The 24,021-nt window shown below is 46.3% G+C and overlaps 1 protein-coding gene across 7 annotated transcripts in view; it reads left to right on the top strand.

The window, feature by feature from the left end:
• MSI2 (musashi RNA binding protein 2) overlaps positions 1-18,982 on the top strand; it is a 394,546-nt gene extending 375,564 nt beyond the window's left edge. For 2 of the 7 annotated variants that reach the window (XM_067021862.1, XM_067021863.1), the window contains 2 exons: positions 9,040-9,194; positions 13,789-18,982. In XM_067021862.1, coding sequence (XP_066877963.1) covers positions 9,040-9,194; positions 13,789-13,830 — 197 coding nt within the window. In that variant the 3' untranslated portion in view covers positions 13,831-18,982. Of the gene's footprint in view, positions 1-8,985; positions 9,195-11,017; positions 11,091-13,788 lie in introns of those variants that run through there. The other 5 variants (XM_067021861.1, XM_059047765.2, XM_067021860.1 and 2 more) reach the window with 5 other exon arrangements.
• The last annotated feature ends 5,039 nt before the right edge of the window (positions 18,983-24,021 follow it).

The raw sequence follows: 24,021 nt of genomic DNA, 5'->3' as shown, positions 1-24,021 counted from the left end.
CAGCTTCTGGAACCCTGTGCCCCTTGCCTCCAGACCCCGTTTTGCCTGAACTAGTATGAGGCTTTCCCCCGCCCCACCTTTGCCGACTGGGACAGGGCATCACCTCATTCCTTCCGAGCTTTTCATCGTGACTGAGGATACTACAAGGATGTAGTTCTGGCCTTGTATTTCATAGCATTTTCTGTTAACAATAGTTATAGTGCAGGAAATGTACGCTGGGGCTGCAGTGAGTAGAATCACTTACAAGACACAAGCAAGGACCTGACCCTTCTGGCTGTGGGCGGGCAGGGTGAGAATTCGAGAGCCAGCACACACAGCACGGCTGGGGTGCCTGGGTCCATGCGGGGAGAAGCCAGACTGGTTTCTTTTTTGAAAAGATAAAGAGATGGGTGTGCCTTGGGGACACAGGGGGTCACCCGATCAAAACACAGCCAGGCAGGGGCTTCCCTGGTGGCGCAGTGGTTGAGGGTCCGCCTGCCGATGTGGGGGACGCGGGTTCGTGCCCCGGTCCGGGAAGATCCCACATGCCGCGGAGCGGCTGGGCCCGTGAGCCATGGCCGCTGAGCCTGCGCGTCCGGAGCCTGTGCTCCGCAACGGGAGAGGCCACAACAGTGAGAGGCCCGCCCCGCGTACCGAAAAAAAAAAAAAAAAAAAAAAAACACAGCGAGGCAAAATCTCAGGATTAATCTAGGAGACACTTGGAGCAGCAGAAGTGTTACAGAGAGAGAGGGAGTCCTTCCCTCCCTATCCTCCTTTCCTTCTCTCAGATCAGGGAGGGCTGGAATGGGAGGCTTTGGCATCGCCCGTGTGCTGCTCCTTGCCCATTCTAACCTGTGTGGGCCTGGAATCTGAAACCAGTTAATTTAAGGAAGAGGCAGCAGGATGTGAGTGTTAAAACACCGCCTGCTTCAGCCAAACTATAAACATTTGTCTCTGGGGTTGACTTCCCCTCGTCTTCTGAAGCACTTGAGAGGCTCAGGGTGCAAGTGTTGTTGAAAGGCTGCTTTACAGCCCAGAGGGGTCAGGATCACCACCTTGCATTCACCACTTGTGGCCTGAGCTGGAGCGGCCGCTGGGGTCCCTTCCTTGGGGAAGCTGCTGCAGCCGGGCAGATGGTTCACACTAGCAGAGCAAGTGCCACGTAGGCCCCAGGGACTCACGTCGTGGCCTTCCCTTCCCTGGGACCCCTCTCCCCTTTCTTCCTTGGAACATGCAAACAAGGTCAGTCCCTCAAGACCCCTGGGGTCTGGGAGAAACGAGAACCTGATGGTGGCCCCAGAAAGTTCGTTCTTTGCCCTCATGACAAAAGCTTGGTTTCTTTGGCCATCAGGCCCAGGCCCACTCAAGGCTACTGCATCCCCCGAATTTACCCCCTGAGCAGATGGCAGCCAGCCCCTGACCCCCTTCCTGCCCCTTCCCTCCATCCCAACTAACACAGCCTAGTCCTTTGTGAGGAAGAGACACACCCACACCCCAATCAGGGCTGATAAGAAAAAAGCATCGAGATGGAAAGAGAATGAGTTGTTTTCTGCTGAGATCGTACAACAACAGAAAGTATAAAGTACCAGCCACCAAACCCTCCTCGGATATAGGTCCTTTGGGGGTGCTTGGGGTTGTCTCCTCACACGGATCTGAGTGTTAGTGTGAGTATCCCGGTTCACTAGTAACCCAGGATGTGAGGGTTTTGGAGCCGACCAGCGGTGAAGTTATCTCTCTAGGGGATGTGATTTGACTGGAAGCTGAGACCATTCTACAAAATAATGAGTTCCAAGTCTTAGGTTACACTGTCCATCAATTCCCTGCTTAAGACAGGCCAGCACTAACCAACGGACATCTACACTGACCTCAGTAGTCTGAAGCAGGCTAGGTGCTGAGCAAACAAGCAGAAACTGCAGCCTTCTAAGATTGCCGCCGCTGAAACCGACAGCTGGAATGTTTGTGACACTGACTTCCTCAGCCCCGTGAATGAGCTGACACTCTCCATGTGTCCTGTGCAGTATTTATGACGAGCCAGGCATCTCTGCTGGATGTGTCCAGACTTGTTGATACCAGGCTGAGTTTGTCCTTCTCGGTAATATATTGGTTTGTATACGGAGACAGGGGGAAAGAAATACCATCACATTGCTCTCTCAAGCCTCCCCCAGTTTTAAAGTATGTCTTCTCCTTGCCTTCTGAAATAGCTTGAATTTCAGCAGAGCTTAAAAAGAAAAAAATGTCGTATATAAAATTGATTGTCCCTGCATCTGGGTCCCTGAACTGATTTGACTTTAATTTAGTGTGTCATACAGTTTTCCCAAGATAGATGTAACTGCTGGCCCTCTGTATCTACCTCTGCCACCTCCAGGCTAAGCTCTAGGAGGAAAGTTTGAGCCAGGATCCCTGGGACACAGTGGCCGGGCAGACTGCTGGATGCAATTCCCTCCTCGCCCTGCTGATAGTTCACAGCTGAGTCTTTCTCCTTCCATTATCAGAAGCAGGTGTATCTTTTCGGGCTGACCTTTCCCATCAGACCACCTGCATTAATTTACAGTGGGCACGCCTTGCAGAGGGCACAGTGAGACTGCAGATTGGGGTCGTCAACTCTGTTTCAAGGAAGGCCTTGGGGCTTCCCTGGTGGCGCAGTGGTTGAGAATCCGCCTGCCGATGCAGGGGACACGGGTTCGTGCCCCGGTCCGGGAAGATCCCACGTGCAGTGGAGCGGCTGGGCCCGTGAGCCGTGGCTGCTGAGCCTGCGCGTCTGGAGCCTGTGCTCCGCAACGGGAGAGGCCACAACAGTGAGAGGCCCGCGTAACACCAAAAAAAAAAAAAAAAGAAGGCCTTGGCTGCCTGGCTGGTGTTCCTCAGAGCCCCCTAGCAAGGAGAGGCTGGCTGTTCAGAGGCAGGTCTCCACTTCTGACAGCCACCTGGCATTCTGGAGCCAACATCCACTGAGCCTCCCGTGTTGTAGGGGAATCAAGCAGGTTGCTCTTACTCTGGAGAGCACAGGGTCCCATGAGAACCCGGAGGGCCCCCGCCTTCCACACGCCCCCCTCATTGAGGGGTCCCTTGCTGACATGAGACACAGGCTCTGCTGCTGTGGAGTTTTAATCCAGGCGGAGAGAAGCATGATATAGACGAGGTGAGTGTCAGAGGGGCAGTGACTGGCCTCTTTTCTCTGGCATCAGCCTATCAACAGAGCCCCTCCAGTCACTCCTTTTTCAGTCGCTTTCTTTAAATTCTCTAAAACAAACAAAAACCCCTAAAATCTAGTGTGATGGGCTTCCCTGGTGGCGCAGTGGTTGAGAAGTCCGCCTGCCGATGCAGGGGACACGGGTTCGTGCCCCGGTCCGGGAAGATCCCACATGCCGTGGAACGGCTGGGCCCGTGAGCCATGGCCGCTGAGCCTGCGCGTCCAGAGCCTGTGCTCCGCAACGGGAGAGGCCACAACAGTGAGAGGCCCGCGTACCGCAAAAAAAAAAAGAAAAATAAATCTAGTGTGATGAGTTAACACAGGCCTGCCCTCAAAGAATATCACATCGGCTTATGCTCCGGGTCCTCCATTCCGCGGGAGCTGGGGGTTGGGAACAGGGCCATGACACCGTCAACCCAGACTCCCCTCCCTTGTCCCTGATAGAGGCATAATGAGTTCTGCTGGACGGCAGGTTACTTTCTGAGCTGGACTTGCTGAGGACGGGCCCACCAACTGCATTTGCCTTGTGAGCAGCACACAGTCTGTCCCAGAAATGTCCTGGGGGCCACGAGGCCCCCTCCTGAGATTAAACCTGGCAGCAACAGATAATTCACCTAGCAGATGATTGAAATTGTCTTGAGGGCTGGCCCTACCTTTTGGCGAAACATGAGATCCACAGAACGAGGACCCAGGCCTAAGGCTGGGACTTGGCAGGGCCCTGGCTTGTCCCAGATATGTGGACTGAGCTCGTCTGGAAAAGACTTTGGAAACAGTTCCTTTCTCTGGATCAGTAATAACCTACTTTTCAAGGCTTAGAGCCAGAAGCACCCTCCCAGGGGTGCCCCCCTTAGAGTCCTGGGCCCTAGCTTTCTGCCCCAGGTCCAGTGGCATCACTTTGGGATCATACAGAAGTACTGGGACTTCCATACCTTTCCTAGACCTACAGTGAGACTGTCCTGATTCTCACTGCCCTCCCCCATGACTTCCCCACCCTCGGTGACAAATTCCACTCTCAGCCCAGCCCCTTCTGACCACAGTTGGGCAGAACCACATGCAGACTGTATGCCCTCCAGAAGGCAGGCATCTCCTGGGTTTGCTGTAAAACCCCGAGGGGCCCACGAGCTTTGGGTCCAGCCCCTGCAGGTGAGAGCCTGAGCCTGCAGGACAGACCTTGGATAAGGTCTTTGGATGGCTTTCCTGGGTCAGCCATCGAGGTGTTTTCTTCCCTTGATGGGCAGGAAGTTCCTCCTTTCATCGGATGCAAAGTGCCTCCAAATTCAGATGCGTTTCCTCTTGCTGGCCTCTGAGATACAGTGTCCTTGCTTTCCTGCCCCCCAGTCCCCAGAGTCCTTTCATCAGGTCCAAGGTGACTAAGTGCACCAGGTGGATGAAATAGACCCTTGTGTGAATCACTTCCTGATTTGTATGGCCAGTGAATTGTACTCTCCTGCATCAGATTTTCCTAAATCTGCGTATGGTACCTGCCTTGCTGGGCTCTGCATACACAGCTATCTCAAATATAGGTGTATTTGTTTTAAACTTGACAAGTTCCAGAGCACGATCTCTTTTGCGTTTTCGCCACAGCCCACAGAGAGTCAGGCTGAGTAGGGCAGGCAGCACGTGTCGCAGGTGAGGACTCCAACAGGTGAGGGGCTGACACTCAGGCGTGTAGCCGGAGGTCAGGGCCAGGGTCACACTCAGGTCTTCTGACTCCAAGTCCAGTGCTCCCTTTCTCTGCACCATAGCCGCCTCCCTGAGCATACCTGCTGCCTGGACCCAGAAAGTCCAGAGGATGCTGGGGGACGGGGCGAGGGGTAAAGAGGAGCCTGCCCAGTATTAAACCACTGCTGTGGATGCTGCCCAGAGCAGCCAATGGGAAAGTGACCCTGCACCCTCACGGCAAGCCCCCAAACTGCAACTTGGCCCAGGGCTTGCCCAAGGCCACTTAGCACTCACAGCTTCTGCTGCAAAAATGCCCAGGGTGTTTGCAGGACACTGTCCTCCTCTGGGACAGGAGTCAGAATGTCCGATTTCTGAATCTCAGCAGTATTTATTCAGCAGCACATACTGAGACCCCTCCCTCCCTCCCCATCCCCCCCCACACACCCCCTAGCTGAGCAGGAGATCGGGCGTCCTTGCCCACCAAGAATAATGTCCCATCCCCTCTTCCTGACCTGATCCTGACCTGTGGGACATTTCTGGCCCCTCAAAAGGAGCCTGGAGGCGACCTCCAAGGAGACAGACCATTGAAAATGGACTGAGGGGTGCCTGGCACAGAAAGCACCCTTAGGTCAGGGGCTCGGAGTCGTGCTTCTCTCCCTGCCTCTCCTCTCAAGGTCACAGCTTGGCGGGGAGGGCCTCCTCCTTTACTGTGTAACCAGCCAGTGAGCAGTGCGAACCTCCCGAAAGAAGAAAATCGCTCTGTCCCTAATGCCTTCCCACCGTCAGACAGCGGGAACAGCCGCCGACACGCTGGCGTGCGCAGTGCCCTGCCCCTTCCTTCCCGAGCAGCAGAGCTGTTGCTGGGTAGAGCATTCCCAGAGATCCTGGGTTCGGCCCATCTCATCGGCTTGTTAACATGCTTTCTGGAGCCTGGGTCTTCCGCCCATAGAGAAAGAGGGAGTCATTGACCAAGGGGCCCAGAGACCCGGCTCCTCCATTGCTTCAGCCTTTGAGGGTGCAGCTTCCACTGTCCAGAAGCCTAGAGCAAAAGGACCAGCCCAGGACCAGGTGCTTCTTGTCTGCCAGCTGCACCCTCGGCGGGAACCCACGGCCTGATCTTTCACCCTTGGCTGGGGACTGTCTGCAGGGTGACTCTGAGCTGGGGCTCCGGCATTAGGAGGGCAAGTGTATATTCATGCGAGACTTAGGGTTTTAGAGCTGCATTTTAATACAGTGCCTTCTGGTGTCATTTGATGGAAGAAGACTGAGCAGGGAGGGGCAATGTAGGCCTAAGAAGAGCTGCTTACAGTGAAATTCCCTTCAGGCCAACTCTCAAGCTGCAGGCCTCCTGGGCATACAGGATGGTGTGAGAGGTAGCCAGGGGCTGGGCCGAATACCACCAGCCCTCCTGTCTTCTAAGCCTCCGGAGGGGCGTGTTTCAGGACAGCATCCTTCCGTGGGCGTGCCGCCTCCTGTCTCCCAGGCTGCCTCCTTGGGCTGGATTAGTCTCTGGATGGCCCTCCCCCTGCTGGAAGGAGCCAAGACGGAGACCTCCCTTCTCCCTGGCTTCTAGATAGGCGGGCCCGCCCCCTGTCCTCCTGGATCCTCATCTGGCCACAGGAGAAAGAGGTCAAAAAGTCCTCCTATCTTTCACTGTGGCCCCACCGCCCACACCCCTGCTCTCCACCCTGAAACAGAGCCAGCTAGATACTTGGTTGGTTACTTGGTATAGGAGCGGGGTCAGCTGCCTGGGTGAACCGGGAGTCCACTGTCTGAGCTCCCTCAGCTTTCCCTAGCCCGGAGGAAGAAAGTGTGTGAGACCAAGATAATGCTGCCTTTTGAATATCTTGAATATCGCAGCTTGATGCTAGCCTCCGTGAGTGAGCAAGGCCAAATGTTATCTGCAAGTTTAATCTTCTGTATTCAAAAATCCTACCCTCTTTGTCTGCCAGTGACTTCCCAAATCAGCAATTCACTTGCTCGAAGCCTCTGTGATTTTTTTTCTCTTTAACCTGTTCTTCCCAGTGGCCAGTTTCTTCCTTTCTCACAGCACAGCTTCCAAGGGGCCTGACCTTGGGGCCTCCTGCCCTAGAGGGCATCCCAAGGCAGCAGCTTGCCTTTTCTCTGCTGAGTCAAGAGCCAGGCTCAGCTTGGCTTGCTCTCCTTTGCATCTTCGTGTCCTGTCCCCATCTCCCACCGGCCGGGCTGGAGTGCATCTTCGGTCTCTTCCCATCCCGGCAACAAATGGGTGGAGATCAATCCACATCTGGCTCTTCAGTCCCCGCCGCCCAGAAGTGAGGGGCTCCATCCACAGGTCCGCGGGGCAAGGCCATGGCCCAGAGCAGACTTGCAGATGTTCTTCCCTTCTGCCACTGAGGGCGGGTGGCCACAGGGCAGAGAGGGAAGTGCCGAGGGGGGCAGGAGGGAGAAGATTGTTGCGAGGAGCAGCCCCTGAGGCCATGGAAATGCCTGGAACCCAGATTGTCTGGTTCTTTGAGATGGGTTAGCTGTAGCCCAGAACTGGCCAGCCTCAGACTCACCTTGAGCTTTAAAAAATCAATGAGAACGGGTTTCCCTGGTGGTGCAGTGGTTGAGAAGCCGCCTGTCGATGCCGGGACATGGGTTCGTGCCCCGGTCCGGGAGGACCCCACGTGCCGCGGAGCGGCTGGGCCCGTGAGCCATGGCTGCTGAGCCTGCACATCCGGAGCTTGTGCTCCGCAACGGGAGAGGCCACAGCAGAGAGAGGCCCGCATACCGCAAAAAAAAAAAAAAAAAAAAAAAAATCAATGAGAACTTATTTTTACAGTTAAAAATAATTTTTTTTTCCATTAGGGAAAAGAAAAAGTTTAAGCTACTAAGGGGAAATGAAGATGAGACAAAATCAACCTGGTTGACAGGCTGTGGCCCTTGCTGGGGAGGGAATGATGGAATTTGGGGGAGGCTAAGGGAGGGAGCCCGAGGCAGTGTCTCCTCCCACCGTCCCCTCTGCACCGCCACTCTCAGAATCTGTGGGTGTGAAGTCCCATCTCTCTGTGGCGAAGGTACATTCCTAGCTCTTTTCCTGTCTGGAGTCTATATGTGAAGATAAACAACAGAAAGCAGACATTTCGGTCAGATATGCTTTAGTGATAAATTGGTTCAGTCAGGATGCTCTGAATTCATACTTCTCTGTCTTTTTTTTTTTTTTTAACGAAAGGAAAAAAAAAGTTTAAATCCCCCCTTTCCTTCTACTGCAGGAGGTGAGTGTGTGGGTGTCCTGTAGAATCATTGGCATTCACTCAGCTTCGGCCCCAGAGCCTCCAGATTTGCCATCCCCACCCCATCCCCTCCCTCCATCCCCTGCTCTCCACCCCAGAAGGGAACCCTCTGCCACCATCATTACGGTTATGTTAAGATGCCCAACTTTTCCATGACATATCCCATCCTCCGACCACGTTCAGTATTGATGACTTTCATACAGGGGTCTAAATGGGAGGGGTGGGAAGGGAGGGAGTAGCCAGTGGGGAGGGGGGAAGTGGTTGGTGGGGGGGAGGGGCGCTGAAGATCTTTTTTGTCTTTTTTTTTTTGTTTAAAACAAATTTGTCATTTAATGGATCCAAAAACAAACAAAAAAAGAAAAAGTGAAAGAAAAAGCAAATCAAAAATCCCCTCCCTGAAGATTTTTTTGGTCCTGGACACAAGTTGCTTTGTTTCCTGTCACATTTTAATATCAATATTAACACAATGTGTAGTCTAAAACTAGTTCCTTTGTAGTTTGCATGGGATGTGAATGCTGTCTCAACGTGCCCAGATCTAGACAAGACTGCATGAGCATCAATTCAGATGTGAAAAAAAAAAAAAAAAAAAACCTCTTTCTCTCTCTCTCTTCCATATATATCTCTATTTCTATTGTGATAATTTGGTGGGCAGTGAAGCACCTCCGGTTGGTTGCCGTAGTGTGTTGAATGATTGTTTTTTTATTCTATTTTTGGAGCTCCGAGCTTCTTAGTAGTAGCCTGGGCTGAGTATTCTTGAGTCCCTGCTGATGTTTTCGCATGGCCTTGGTTCAGTGTTAGAAGTTGGGCCTCAGCTGTTTTTCTGGAGTGTTTGGCTTGTAATGACCGGTGCATGCCTGGCTTCTGGCCTCATACCCAGCTCTATTCTCTGCACACCAGTCCTGAATAGCTACAGTGCTCAACCGAATTTTGGCGCGCCCGCTTCCCCGGCAGGCTCCAACCCGGCGCGGCCCGGAGGCTTCCCGGGGGCCAACAGCCCAGGACCTGTCGCCGATCTCTATGGCCCTGCCAGCCAGGACTCCGGAGTGGGGAATTACATAAGTGCGGCCAGCCCACAGCCGGGCTCAGGCTTCGGCCACGGCATAGCTGTAAGTACCTTCCTACCCCTGCCCTCCTGCCCATCTCCTGTGCTCCCCCCGCCAACCGGGGCGGGTGTGCCAGAAAAGTCCAGAGGTGGGAGGCCAGGAGAGGGCAGCGGGTCCCCATCCGTGTCACGTCAGCCATCCAGGGCTGAAGCTTCTTTGTTTAGGTGCTTCCTGGGCACCTGTGGGTCAGGCACGGTGTGCGGCCGTGGGTGAGTAGAGGAAGTATGTCAGGTTCAGATCACCACTCCAGCACGTCCAGCCCATGCAACCTTGAGCCACGTATATAATCCGCTGCTTCCCTGGCTGCCAAACAAAGATAAGTGTTCCTCCCTCAAAAGATTGTGAGAGAATACATGGAAACAGGATATGTCAGCAGCTGGCTCACAGTAGAGCCTCAGTATCAGCCCCCTCTCCTGGATCCCGGCCTCCTGGAGACTCGTGTGCGCTGGGACCTTGGAGCTACAGACCCGCCCCACAGGGTAGCAGCTTAGTCGGGAGAGTCACCGCCCAAGGTCCAGAGGCAGCGCCGGGGCCTGGGACATAGCGTGGGGTGCAAGCCCTGTCCCAGGAGATTTCCTCCGCTAATGTTTCTTAACAGTTTCCAGGTTCCAAGTAAGTTCCCATTTGCGTTCTTTAGCTGCGCCTGCCCCCGAAGGCCAGATGCATTTGATATTTGTAATGCTCTGTGGTTCTATAATCTGACTAATCCAGGCAATGGAAATTTGCTTAACAGATTTGCATGCTGTTTTCAGATTGTATTGTTCTTCCCCCTCGCAGTGTGTGTGAGCATGAATGTGCCTGAGCCCACTTACTCGCTTGTCCCTTCCATTTGGAAAACAGAAAATCGGCCCACCTCACCATCTTGGAGGCAGTTTGATTTTGAGCTGAGTTGGGAGTGTCTGCTGTCCCAGGTCATGTCCCTGTCGGGAGAGCCCTGCCTCCCGAGCTGTGCTGGGGAGAACGGAACAAGGGCAGACAGTCTGGGCACCAGGGCAGCCCGTCCCTGACCCTGGTGTTAGAAGTCCTCCATCCCCACCTCAAACGCACGTGTGTACACTCTCATGCGTGCACACACACGCTGCGCACACACACACACACACACACACACACACACACACACACACACACACACACACACACACACACACACACACACTTCTGCCATCCCTGGCCTGTGCGGTCCGGGTCCTTGTTCAATTCCACTCCCGAGTCAATATCACTTAAGGCAGTAGTTTGATGAGTCAAATCCCCTCGGATCAGCTGTAGTACCAAATCCAGAGTAGTATTATTCAGCTTAGAGCTGCATCAGTTTCGTAGACCGTCTGTCACCACGTAGAACACAGCTCATTTCCATTGGCAGTGCCCAGAAACACAGACCCTATTTGTTCATGAAAACCTCGGTCTCTGACCTGTGTGCTGTGATGCTTTGTGAAATAAGCACATCAAGTCACGTTTGGTCTGCACAGGCCTTGCTTTCTCCCCAGCTGGAGCCGTTGGGACTGTGGACAGAGACACTGTTATCTTTGCTCTCTGGGGCCCAGGGCAACGGTGCCCATCATTTGCGGCACAAGCCCCCCCCTTTCCTATCACCCACCCACCCCTGTGAATCTGGCTCTCAATTTTCCCCTGGGTGAGCAGACAGGCCGGGGGTGGGGAGTCGGGGCTGGGAAGGATGTCATTCTGGCCCCTCATGGCACGGTGTCTCAGAATTACATATTCATGCTGGCAACCACAGTCTAGTCCTAGAGATAATTTCCTTTCCCAGAATATGACAATCTGTTCCCATGTATAGTGTGCTGATGACCTTAACAATTGTGCAATTTTAGGGACCTTTGATTGCAACGGCCTTTACAAATGGATACCATTGAGCAGGCGCTTTCGTTACCATCTCACTCTGAGGTATTACCTTCTCTGCCATGTGTCTCGCCCGCTGGGCGTGTCCGTACATGTATGCGCCCTGGGCATGCAAGTACGCACGGCCCTGGTCTCCTCACGTCCACATCTCTCCTTCCTCTTTCTGGACCCCTTTTCAGGGGGATGGGGGGCAAAAAAAATCCAGTCTTTTCATCTCTCATCCCTCCTCCAGCTTAAAGCATGATCCCACCTTTTTTCTTTGATTCTTTTGATTCCTTTTCTTTATCTTTCCCACCCCTCATCTTTCTCTGTCTTGAAATACAATCAAGAGTATGGGAAACTGGAAGGAGATTTTGCGCTGTGCCCGTCCCAGGGGCGCGGAGGCAGGGAACCGCTGGGCTTCTGCCAGGCCTGGGGGTGGGAGGGCGGGCAGGATCCTGCGAGCTGGCCTTGTGGGTTGCTGGGCCCTTTCAGCTCCCCAGAGCTCACTGGGCTTGGCCAGTGGGGTTCATGCAGTCAAACAGCCAGACTCCACCTTTTAGTGAAAAGAAAACATTTTTGCCAGTAACTACTGAGTAATTATCCAGATTCCCCGCTCGAAAAGCAAATTAAATTACCGACATCACCTGCGTTACATGGATTTGGATTCCTGCCAGTTTCCTAACCTTTTAAACTGAGCTCAAGTTAATTAAACATTTTTAAAATCACTTTGATGGGGATATGGAAGGGGTGGAGTGGAGGAGAGGGGAGGTTGGGGCAGTCAGTGAGGGAGCCTCTTGCCACGTTCTCATTGAAAATGAGTATCCGTCATTCTCCGGAAGAGCACCAAGAAGGGAGAAGGGTTCTCTCGTGAAAGCTAAACGTGCCCCGTGTTAGCAAGTTAGTTTGAGGTCTTGAGATATGAGTCTGTTTCTTTGGAAGAGAGAGAGGGCGACAGGCAAGGCCTGGGAATGGGTCCCACTCATAGAATCCCAGCTGGGGCATAAGCGCCTTTCACTCCAGGAGCTGGGACGTAAAAGAAGCAAGGCTGGAGATGGATTTGCCACTTTGGTTTGCAGTCAGCAGGATGCCCCTCTTGTAGAGGGTTGCTTCAGGCCCCTAAGCCAGCCAGGACTCAGTAGGGTGGGCCCAGCTGGGGGACCAGGTGGAGCTGAGCTCCATAAATCTCTTGAATTTCTCTAATATTGCTGCTAAGGAATCACCTCAACTAACGCAACTGCCTCTCTTAACCAAATAAACCCCGTGTGTGAATTCTCCCCACCCCTCGCCTACACTTCCCTTCCAGCACTGACCCAGCCATCGCTGGCCGGCCGGAGCCAGAGGCCACTAACGGTGTGAAGGAGAGCTACTCACGACTAATTAAGCTGGGTCCGGGGGCCCCAAGGGAACTAAGATTCCTCTGAGAGCAAGGCAGATTGTTGTACCCAAGAACGCTGGGGATGGAAAATGGCTCCAGCCCTTCGTAGAATCAGTTGACGAGAGGACTGAACGAACAACTGCCAGCGCTTCTTCCCTCCCTCCCCTGGAAGTGGAGGGTTGGGAAGTGTAGGTTTCCTCCCACCTCCTCCCCACCCCCTCCAAGGCCTCTGCAGCGTTTCCATGGGGGTCGGGGGAGGGCCGAGGCTGCCCCCAGAGCAGCCTCCCTCATCCACCTTTAGGACTCAGAAGGATGGAATAGACGAGAGTGGAGGTAACCACCTGCCCCCTCCAAAATGATTAAGTGGGCCAATTGAGTCACATGGCCGCACCAAAACACACACTTTGTCCCCAGCAGAGGTGACCCTCAGACATTTAGTACCATCCACGAAGGAGGGGCCCAGGCTCACAGTCAATTCAGGGAGATTCGATTGGCAAGTCTGTGAATCCCAGGCCTGGTTTTATTTCCTAGAACCAAAGCTGGTTATTTGTTGTGAATGTTTTTATGTGTCCTGACCTTGAGTCTTTGGTATGTAATATGATTTTTTTTAGTAGAAATTAGCATTTTCAGTTATTGACAGTCATTGATGGGTACCTCATAAAGACAGAAGTTTTTAAACATTAAGCTTTGAAGACAGAAGCTTAACCAGAAAAGGCTAGTCACTAGTCACTGTGCAATTCACCATTCCACCTGAAAACCCAGCATGACCACATCTGCTGACCCCATTTCCCACCATTGCCTCAAGAATTCTACAGTAGCATGTCGAATCAGCAAACTAGCAAGCCAGCAAAGTGAGCTGCAGATCGCCCCTCTCCCCAGCATCAGGCGTGGCTCCGATGTCACAGCTCAGGCTGTGACCCCAGTCAGCGGTTAGCCTGGCCATTTTCAAATGTCCTCAGTAGCCCAGTGTAGCCATACTTTGAAAGCTCTAGTTAAGCTGGGACGAAGTGAGAGAGTAGCACGGACATATAGACACTACCAAATGTAAAATAGATAGCTAGTGGGAAGCAGCAGCATCGCACAGGGAGATCAGCTCGGTGCTTTGTGACCACCTAGAGGGGTGGGATAGGGAGGGTGGGAGGGAGACTCAAGAGGGACGGTATATAGGGATATATGTATACATACGGCTGATTTACTTTTTTGTACAGCAGAAACTAAGACAACATTGTAAAGCAGTTATACTCCAATAAAGATGTTAAAAAAAAAAAGAAATAGGAAAAAGATAAAAAAAATAAAAAGTTGGAGTAAATGGTATGCTTGTCTGACATTTCTTCTTTCTCCTCCCACCCCCACTTTTTGTTCCCTTCTGGACACCCTGCCCTGCAGAGCATACCTGGATGTCCAGGCAAGACTGGGCGAAGTTTCTGAGTGGCCCTTTGTTTAGGTGATGTCATCAGACCTGTTCCCCCACCAGCCTCACTCCCCATCCCAACCAGAGATGGCTCACTTCGGATCGAGGGTTGACTGCATCTCATCATCTCATGAATCTGCTGTAATATAAGACAACAGCTTTTAAATGTGTATATATCCCATGATTTTGGTTTTGTTTTATTTTTGTTTTTCTTGATGGTTTCCCTCCCTCTTCTCTCTTCCCCCTTCTCCTTTTAAGTCTCTTCAGATCACATTTGGTAGTGATTTTGACTTAGTGCAGTAGTCATATAGCTTTAATATCTAGTTAAAAGCTAACCATAGTATAATTGTTATATCAAGGTATTATTTTTTTCTTAAAAAAAATTTTTTTTTTGCTTGTTTTAATTCTGTTCTCACTTTTCAAGGATGCTGAGATGGTAATATTACTCTCAATATTTTGGTACCAATTCTGAGACTGTATGAATTTTCAGGTGGCATTTGAGCACACACAGAAGCGAGGTTGTGAAATATGGAGCGGGAGGTGGGCGTCGACTTTCTACTTTGCATTGTATAAGAAGTGAGATGTCGTAGGCTAATTAACAGACTATAGCGGTTCTTTTTTTGTGCTGTCTCTTTGTTAACCTAAGTATATCTATTTTCGGCAATAAGGTAAGGACGACGATGTTTTGAGTGTCCTCCTTTTCTATAAGTGCTTTTTTTCTGTTGAAAGAGGTGATATTATAAGGTTTTTTGCAGTTGTGAATTCTAAAAAAAGAAATGTTGTAAATACAATTCCATTAACTACATAGAAACTATTAAGAAAGAGAGAATCAAAAATATTTTTGTGAGGGAGTCGGTCTCCGGCAGTTTGATGCTCTGTGGATGGAGGAGGGGAGGAACAATGACCAAGTCAGTGACTGAGACCGAAGAACACCCAGCTGCCAGGCCGACCCCGCGACAAGTTAGAACACTGGTTAGCTCCTCTTGTCTGTGTGATAGACCTAAGAACTGTATTAGTGTCATACCAGCATATTAACCTCTCGTCTGTGCACAGCTTCCAACGTTACCGTCTAGTTAGATTTTTATTTAAAATATGAAAAACTGCTTTTCCCAAGACGTTTTTTAAAAACAAAGCTACAATTTTAATATTTAACATATTTAATGTTTCAAAGCACACCTGTTTGGCTTGGGTGGGGAGGGGTGGGGGGACATCCTTTTTCAGTCTTAATTTTTAAATATTTGATCATTTTCTATTGTCCAATCATTTCAGCACCTCCAAAGGTCCCTAGGACACTTTGCCTCTCTTCTTCCCCTGTTCCCATCCGCCCCCAGCTCTGGGGGCCTGTGGGCCAGGAGTGGATAAGCCTGCATTAATGAAACCTTTTCTCCATTCACTTTCTATTTACCAATTAGGAAAGCAACCTTTTGGTTTTGGTTTTTTTTTTTTTTTTTTTTTTTTTTTTGATACCTCAGTGCTGCAAGTATCACCAGAGAGGCTATGGAAGAATTTTTTTTTAATTTATTGTAGATGTAAACAGAATTTTAAAAAATAAAAAGTATAAACATCGCTGCACTGTGACTGGTGGGAAAAACTGACCGTTTCCTATTTGCACATGTTTAACATTTGGCTGTTATAATATATGGTCCTCAGATGGGGAAAGATACTTATGATGAAGGATATTTTTTAATTTAACTTTTTTTTAATGTTGGTAATAGGTCGGCAACAGCAACTATAGAAGTACAACTCAATAGATGGCATTAAAACATATTGTAGTGTGGATATATATTTTTTTCTTTTTTAAAATGTGATATTGACGTTTTATTAATATTTTTTAAATTGTTACGTTTATAAATTTGGTACTTAAGGCACAGCCAGTATGAGACACTGAATGCGACATTTATTATAAAGAGCTGCTGCACTCCTATTTTTATAAATTTTACTAACAAAGTAGACTAACGTAGACATTCACAGACATGGTAGGGTAAAAGCATCTTCAAGCAAAAGGCTCCAAAATGCTAACTCAGAAAGAAAGAAAAAAAGCCTTTTTCAATTCTAATTAAACAGCAACGTTTTAAAAAGAATAAATAACGTTCTTCGTTTTTTCCAATAAAATGTTAGGTTGTTTGGTGAGGGGTTTTTTTTTGGTTTATTTTTCTTTCTTTTTTTTTTTTATTTCCAAACAACCAGGTTAAGTAAAATGCTGGGCGCTTTTAAAACATCAAAACTTGTTCAAGTAATAACATAACAAAATAGAAGTTTTATTTAAAAAAAAAAAAAAAAAAAAACAGGAAAAAAAAAGAGACAATAAATTCCCAGAAATTCAGTGTCTAGACGAGGGAATTTCATTACTATTTTGTCCATGATGATGATGTACTGTACTACCCTTCCTTTCTCTGCGTTCCCATCACCTCATAGAAAGCTCTTTGTTGATCATTGTCTGTTAATAATGTATAAAATGGCTATCTTGTAAGCGTGCTGTCCTGGTACTAGTGTAGTGACTTTTTTTCTCCTCTTTCTTCTAGTACATATTGATAGGTATAAGGTAATTAAGGTTTAAAAAAATTAGACATAGTTATTCAGATTTAGGACCAGTAAGGATAGAACTTTCTCTTATTTATGAAAAAATGCTAATAATTTGGGGGCAGTTTTTTCCTTTCATTTTTTTTTTTTTTTCAATTTCAAGTTTTAATTTTATTTTTGCTGATCTGATGTGGTTTCAACTAACCCAAGGTCTCACGATGTTCAGATGCCGGCAGACTCTACGGCGTTTTGTAGATTCCCACCCCACCCCCCAACTGTGACGGGGTGTGCCATACTACCTTAAATGCTAACGCTAGATATGCAAAACTGGATTTTTTTAATTTATTTTTTAAAAGAGGAAGGCATGGTATATTAAAATGATTTTACTAAGAGAAAAAATATTTTTTTAAGAATGCTCAGAAGAAATTGATAATCTGTGTGAATATGTTTTAGATGTTTATAATACCTTTTGAAGAGACCCAGTAGCCCATAGCACAAATCTCGTGGAAATCTGATATGTTTTAATGTGGCTACCTAGGTTAAGGTTCACGTTAGTCCCCCACTCATCTAGAAGTCCATTTTGGAAGATTTTTGTAAATTATTTTAGCACTGACGTTCAGCCTTGTCTTTGTTTCAGTTAAGCTCAGTGGCGAACATGGGAACCACCTTTCACCTTCCCTGGGGGAGAAACCCTCTTGGCTGATGGCTTTTCCCCGGAATCATAAAGTAGCCACCGGGTGACTTTCTGGCTTCTAGATCCATCTGCCTGGGGCCCCCAAACTCCTCTCCTCCCACACAGAGGAGAGTGAGTTGCGTAAGCTCCTGGACCCATTCCTGGTTCTACCTGGACGTGGAGCTAATGGGGATGACCAAGTTCCGGGTCTCCTCTCCAGGAGCTTCCGCCCACCTGGCTTGTGGCCTTCCTCACACCCACTGGGAAAACCAAACAGCCTCGCTCTCTATCCCAGTCGCTCATCGGCTTGATTCAAACGAAGTCCCAACAGGCCTTTATGTTCCTATCCTTCATAACCTTCATCTTAATTTGAACTCGTAGCTTGGACTTTAAGGTAGCATGGCTCTATTGCTGTCAATTTAATGTTTCACTGCACAGCAGTTCACAGCCAGTGAATGTTACACACATCTTGCTAGACTAGTATAAAAATCATTGGGTAATTGTTGGTTCTAATGACCTGAAAGGTGTTCAGTTTTTGTTTTCGATTTTGTTTTGTTTCTTGGGCTTTTTTTTTTTTTTTTTTTTGGTTCTCTTTTCATTTGGGGATTTAAAAAAAAATTTGTTTTTTCCTCTCTTTTTGGTTCCAAATAGAAAAGCAAAACCTATTTTGATCTTTAGTGCAAACGAGGGCTAGGGACTTAGCCACCACCCCACCACACTGCTTCATTCTACCATTGACTCACTGCAGCATAATCAAGAATAAAGCAATATAGTTTACTATATTTTTTTTATTAAAGGTCAGCCATGCTTTCTGTATTATATTGCATATGAAATTGTTTACAAAAGAAACACTAACATACTTCTCTTTATCAGTTGGGAGTGGCACGCAGGGTCAGAGGGAGGCTGGGGGGGTTGGGTGGGGGAGGGAAGAGTTTCTTGCTTTCCCTAATGTGCTTCACAAGCCAGGCTACCTGCCAAGGAAGGCTGAAGCAGGGTTGGGGGGGGGGGGCGGGGGTGGAGAGCAAAGGGACAGATGCAGGCAAGCACATGGAAGAGAGACGCTGGCAGGCTTCCCCCATCACCCCTCCCCCGCCCCCGCCCCCTGCTCCAAACAGAAAAGAAGCAGAAGTCAGCTCAGCCCAGTCCTGGGCACCGACACTACACAAGGAGATGCTGTACGTTAAGCAATACTTTAATACTGTATATGTTTGTTTTCTTTTTCTTTTTAACCAAAAAAAAAAAAAAAAAAAAAAAAGTAAGTAAACTAAAACAAAAATATATACATAGAACCCACCCCTCTGGGGAAGCAACCTTAATCTAAACACCTGGCTATCAAATAATCAGAATGCATTGTCTCGGACAAGAGTTTGTTTCCAGGAGGCAGGGGCGTGCGGGGGGTGGGGTGGGATGGGGGGACTGAGAGACAAAAGTTCCAGAGCCTTCCAGAAGGCTCTCTGCTACTGTATTCTGTACATACTGTACCATCCTGTGTGGAATCTGTGAGTGTCCTCTTGAGTTGCGTGGGCTAGCCAATCTGCCGTTCGTGGTGTATTGTAAACTCGGAATTCCATATGTAATAGGATGCAAGTCTAAGCGTTTCATGTGGACATCAATGTATCTAAATAAAACTTTCCCTAGCACTGTGGCTGACCTCACCCTTACTTTTATACTTTAGTATGAAACTGATGACCACTTTGGTAGTGAGTATTTTTTTTATATATATACATATATATGTATCTATATATATATATATCTCAAGCATCTTTCAGGTCTTTGTGTGTGGCTTTCTTAAAGCCCTGTTGTAAAAAATTACTATGTGGATGGCAGTCTCTCACATCACAGATGTGGAAAGTATAATTTTATATTTGTATTTTCAAATAAATAAGTTTGTGAAAGGTTTCCATCCTCTACTGTGGTCCAGAAATCAATGTGTTTGTCTGACAAAAAAAAAATAAAATAAAATAAACTGTTTTGAACAGAGTTGTTTGGTGTTCTTTCACATGTGGAGGAGGGCTGGGGGGGGGCAGCTGTTGATTGGTTTGGGGAGGGTGTCACCAGTCACACCTCCCTCCTCTCACCCCTCAGCAAGAACACTAGTCACAGGGCCTCCAGCAGAGAAGAAGCCCTTTCCCTGTCCCCAGGGAGCTTGTGGACCTTTTCGTGTGTGTGTGGTGATTATTTTTATTTCATTGAAGTATAGTTGATTTACAATGTCAGTTTCTGCTGCACAGCAAAGTGACTCAGTTTTATATATATTCTTTTCTATTGTGCAACTATTTTTTGGAAGCGTTAAGAGTATCGCAGTGGAAGAACAGGCAGAGACTACCTCAGAACCCGTGGGTGAGCAGGAAATAAGCACCATGGTCCTGTGAGGTCGCAGGACCCAGATGGTGGCAGTGTGCAGAAGGAGGTGAGCGGCTTTCCGGATGGCTGGCCTCAGCTAGTGATCAACAGCCTGCAGGAAAAGGCAACAAACCAACTTCCGTGACTCTTGAGTAGGGATTGAAGGGGTATAGGAGCCCAGCCTTTGCCCTCAAGGAGTTCAAAGTTTTGCCTAATGGAGAAAAATTTTGTAGAATCACAAAATTAAAGGTGTCGAAATAGATGGTATACGATACTTCCCACCTTCCCACTCTATCAAATCGTTGGGAGAAAACAAAAGAATTGAGACACAGCTCGTTGAGGGCAAGTCCCAAGACCTGGCAGTAGCAGTCAAGGCATGATCTGAACCATAGGGTTTCTTGGCTTTTAAGACGGTTTGTAAGGAATGAAGTATAGGCCTGCAGCTGCTTCCTCAAGACCTTGGGGAGAGCCATACTCCCCAGGGCATGTCCTCTGTGGGTCCCTTTTCCAATTTCCTGTCTCCTGATTATTCCAGCTTTATCATATGGGCATTTCTGCTACTCAGAGGGCTGAGAGAAGATGGAAGGTTCCCCTCTTTATTTAAGGTCAGAGGTAGGAGAATTGGGTTCCTGGCCCACCTCTTGTATGTCCACAGGCAAAGCCTCAGCACTCTGCTGTGTTTTGTTACATTGAGGACAGGAGAGGAAAGTATAACCCTGCTGTCGCACAGAAATGAAAGACCAGTGAGAATTTGAGAATTTCCTTCCGAGAACTCTGAGGAGTGGGCCTAAGACATGAAAAAGGTCATTTTCTCCATCCCCTCCTCTTGCTTGCTCAGCTCTGAGAAAGGTAAGGCCCAAACCTAGCCCAGAAGCCTAAGGAGAGAGAGGGCAACAGGAGCACCACTGCCTGTCTTATGTTTTCCTGTTCAAGGAGGGTAGGTAATTTGGCTATGCTCATACTATTGCTGAATGGCAGAACTGAGAACCCAGGACATCCTGCCCCTGGGTGCAAGCCTAGTAACAAATGTCAGTATCAGTGTTGAGTGTGCCTGGTTGGGGGTGGGGTGGGGGAGGGGGCCCTCTAAGTGCTCACCTGAGCCAATGAAAGGTACCCCAAAAGAGGCAGAAAAATATCGATCACGGAGAAAACCAAACTTTCAGGGAAGAATAGTAAAAATACAGAATAGAAAACAAATCAGCGAAAACTTGGCAAAGGAAAAAGAAGAAACAACAGTGTTAAGATAAATGTAAGCATAATAAGCAAAGTAAGGAATTTGATCAGGGAATCCATCTTTATCTAATAAATGAGAATGGGTTGAATTTTCTACCATTACAAAACAGAGAGATGTGTTTAGAAAAGCAAAATCCAGTAATGTGTTGTTATAGAAACTCACATGATTTTTAAAAAGCTGAAAATAAAGGGGTAGCAAAGAGAAAACAGGCAAATGTAAACAAAAAAGGGCAAGAATTGAAATGTCAATATCAGACAGAGTGGTATTAACATGAAAAGCACTCAAAAGAATATTCTGTAATGATAAAAAAACTCTATTAAAAGAATATAGGGGGGACTTCCCTGGTGGCACAGTGGTTAAGAATCTGCCTGCCAATGCAGGGCACATGGGTTCGAGCCCTGGTCTGGGAAGATCCCACATGCCACGGAGCAACTAAGCCTGTGCGCTACAACTACTGAGCCTGCGTTCTAGAGCCCATGAGCCACAACTAGTGAGTCCACGTGCCACAACTACTGAAGCCTGCACGCCTAGAGACCGAGCTCCAAAACAAGAGAAGCCACTGCAATGAGAAACCTGCGCACTGCAAGGAAGAGTAGCCCCCATTCACTGCAACTAGAGGAAGCCCACACACAGTAACAAAGACCCAATGCAGCCAACAATAAATAAATAAATTTATTTATTTATTTTAAAAAATAAAATAATATAAGGAATTCCCTGGCAGTCCAGTGGCTAGGACTCCAGCTCTTCACTGCCAAGGGGCCCGGGTTCAATTCCTGGTAGGGGAACTAGGATCCCCCAAGCCATACAGTGCGGTCTAGAAAGCAAACAAAAACAACAACAACAGAAAGGATACAGAGGTGATAAACTCTGTGCCTCAATTACCAGAAGCACTAAACATTAAATCAGAAACCAGAATTGCAAAAAGAACTTGATAAAAATTAAACTATAATTATAGAGATTTTAGTACACCTTTCTCAGAACCAGACATTTTTAATAGACAAAAATAGACATAGAGGAATTAGTAAAAAATCTGATGACCTATATAGCATTTTTAAAAAGAGAATGTACATTTTTTTGTATATCCCTATGTACAAAAATCAATCCAATACTTGGCCAAAATAATAATTATTGTTATTTTAAATTAATTGTTAATAATAATTATTAATATTAATACTAATGTTAATTAAGTTAAACAAGTAGTAATTTTGTAGTCTACATTCCATTATCATAATCCAGTAAATTAGAAACAAAGTGTGGCTATAACCAGTATAACTGCACAGTAATCAAGAAACAATTCTGTACATTGTTGGATCAAAGAGGAAAATTTTAAAAAATACAAACTGTCTAGAAAGCAACATAAAGCACACATTATACATGAACCTATAACATACAGCAAAAGGTGACTCAGAGGGAAATGCATAGCTTTAAATGCCTTCAATGGAAAAATTGTATATTTTTCAGTGAAGGAACTTATTATTCATCCTAAAGTAGCAAAACAGCACCTAAGAAACTAGAAGGATGCAACTGATAGAAGCTGAAAGCTGTAAAATAGAAAACAATAAAGTCATCAAAGGGATAAATAAATCCAAAAGTTGGAGTTTTCCAAACACTAATAAAATAGACATATCACCCTAAATAAGAGAGGAAAGAGCAAAAATACAAGGAACAAGAAAGGAGACAACCACAAGTAACAGAGAGAAAAGAATACTTAATGGCAACAAATCTAAAAATTTCGAGGAATTAGAAAATTTCCTAGCAAATATAAATTACTGAAACTGGTGAGATATAGAAAGGCAAAATAAATTTATTACCACAAAAGATATTGAAAAAGTAATTAAAGATATAATATTGAAATGTGGACTGGGTAAAAATTAGTTTACAAGTGAGTTTTATCTAACTGATAATTCCAATGCTATTTAAACTATTTAAGATGATTTTAAAAATATGGAAAGCTCTCCTTTGCTAACATAGATTTGATGTCAAAACCCAATATAGAAATAAGACCAAAAATATATCTACAGACTTACAAGCTCAGATGCAAAAATTCTAAATACAATGTTAGGAAAGAAAATCCAGCAATGTATCAAGAGTATAATATAGTATGACCAAGTAGGATTTATTTCAAGGTTGCAAGATATTTCAATACCAGGAAAGCTATCAACATGATCTGTTACATTGGCAAACTAAAGGAGAAAAAACAATATGATCATAACAGTAGATGCTCACAGAGTATTTGAAGATACAACAGCTATTACTAATAAAACCTTGGAAAGTTGAAACAGAAAGCAATTACATACAACATAATAAAGTCTATTTACCAAACCCAACAGCAATTATCCTCAGCAGTGAAACACAAAACCAATTTCAATTAAAATAAGACCCTTGTAGAGGAGCTGCTATCACTATTAATATTTAATATTATCTTAGAGGTTCTAGAGAAAGCAATAAGATAATAAAATAAATCATATAAACATTAGGAGGAAAAGATAAAGATATGACTATATTCCTAGAAATTGAAGAGATTCCAGTAAAAAAAAAAACACATAAAAATTGCTACTGAAATTAGTGTAAAACTTTGGTAAGGTGACTGGATAGAAGATAAATATACAAAAATCAGTTGAACTCCTATCCAGTAATAAGTATCTGGTATTGGAAATAGGAAAACATATTTAGGGATAAACTATTTTTTAAAAGTATACGATCTGTAATAAGCAAATTATAAAATATTATTAAAAGCATTAAAACAAGGTCTGAAAAAAATGGAAAGATCACATTCTTAAGTGGAGAGATCTAATTATAAAACATCAGTGCTCCCAGATTTTATATATACTGTATTTAAAACACAATTCTAAAAACCCTCACAGAATTTTTAACTTGTTTAAATAAATCTTGAAGTTACATAAAAGAATAAATGACCCCCAAATTGCAAGAAAAGTATTAAAAAGGATAATAATGTTACCTGCATTACTAGATATCAAGGCTTACCCTCAGTCACTTTATTCTCGTCAGTGTGCCAAAGGTATAGAAAAGTCAAAAAGATAAGAGGAACAGAATAAATAATCCAGAAATAGATCTTGGTATATAGAAGAATTTAATAGTATACGATAAATGTAATGAGTAGTTTAATTCTGTTGAAAAAGGGTAGATTACTTAATATAGAGTACAACCATAACTGGCTTTTCAACGAGAGAAAAATAGAAGTTGACTCCCAACATACATTATTCATAAAAGTAAATTCCAGATGGATTAAGGATTTAAATGTAAAACTTAAAAAAAAAATTCTTGCAAGAAAATCTACACCATTCACGCATAATCTAGGAGTTTTTAACTTAAAATCAGAAGCCCAAAAGCCATAAAAGAAAATATATTATAAAAACCTTTAAAACTAAAAAAAACTTAAACTTTGCATATGACAAAGAAACTTAAATAGACCAATGA

The sequence above is a fragment of the Kogia breviceps genome, chromosome 19 (assembly GCF_026419965.1).
Source record: "Kogia breviceps isolate mKogBre1 chromosome 19, mKogBre1 haplotype 1, whole genome shotgun sequence".
Classification (NCBI taxonomy): Eukaryota; Metazoa; Chordata; class Mammalia; order Artiodactyla; family Physeteridae; genus Kogia; species Kogia breviceps.
This window is presented reverse-complemented; position numbering and strand designations above follow the sequence as displayed.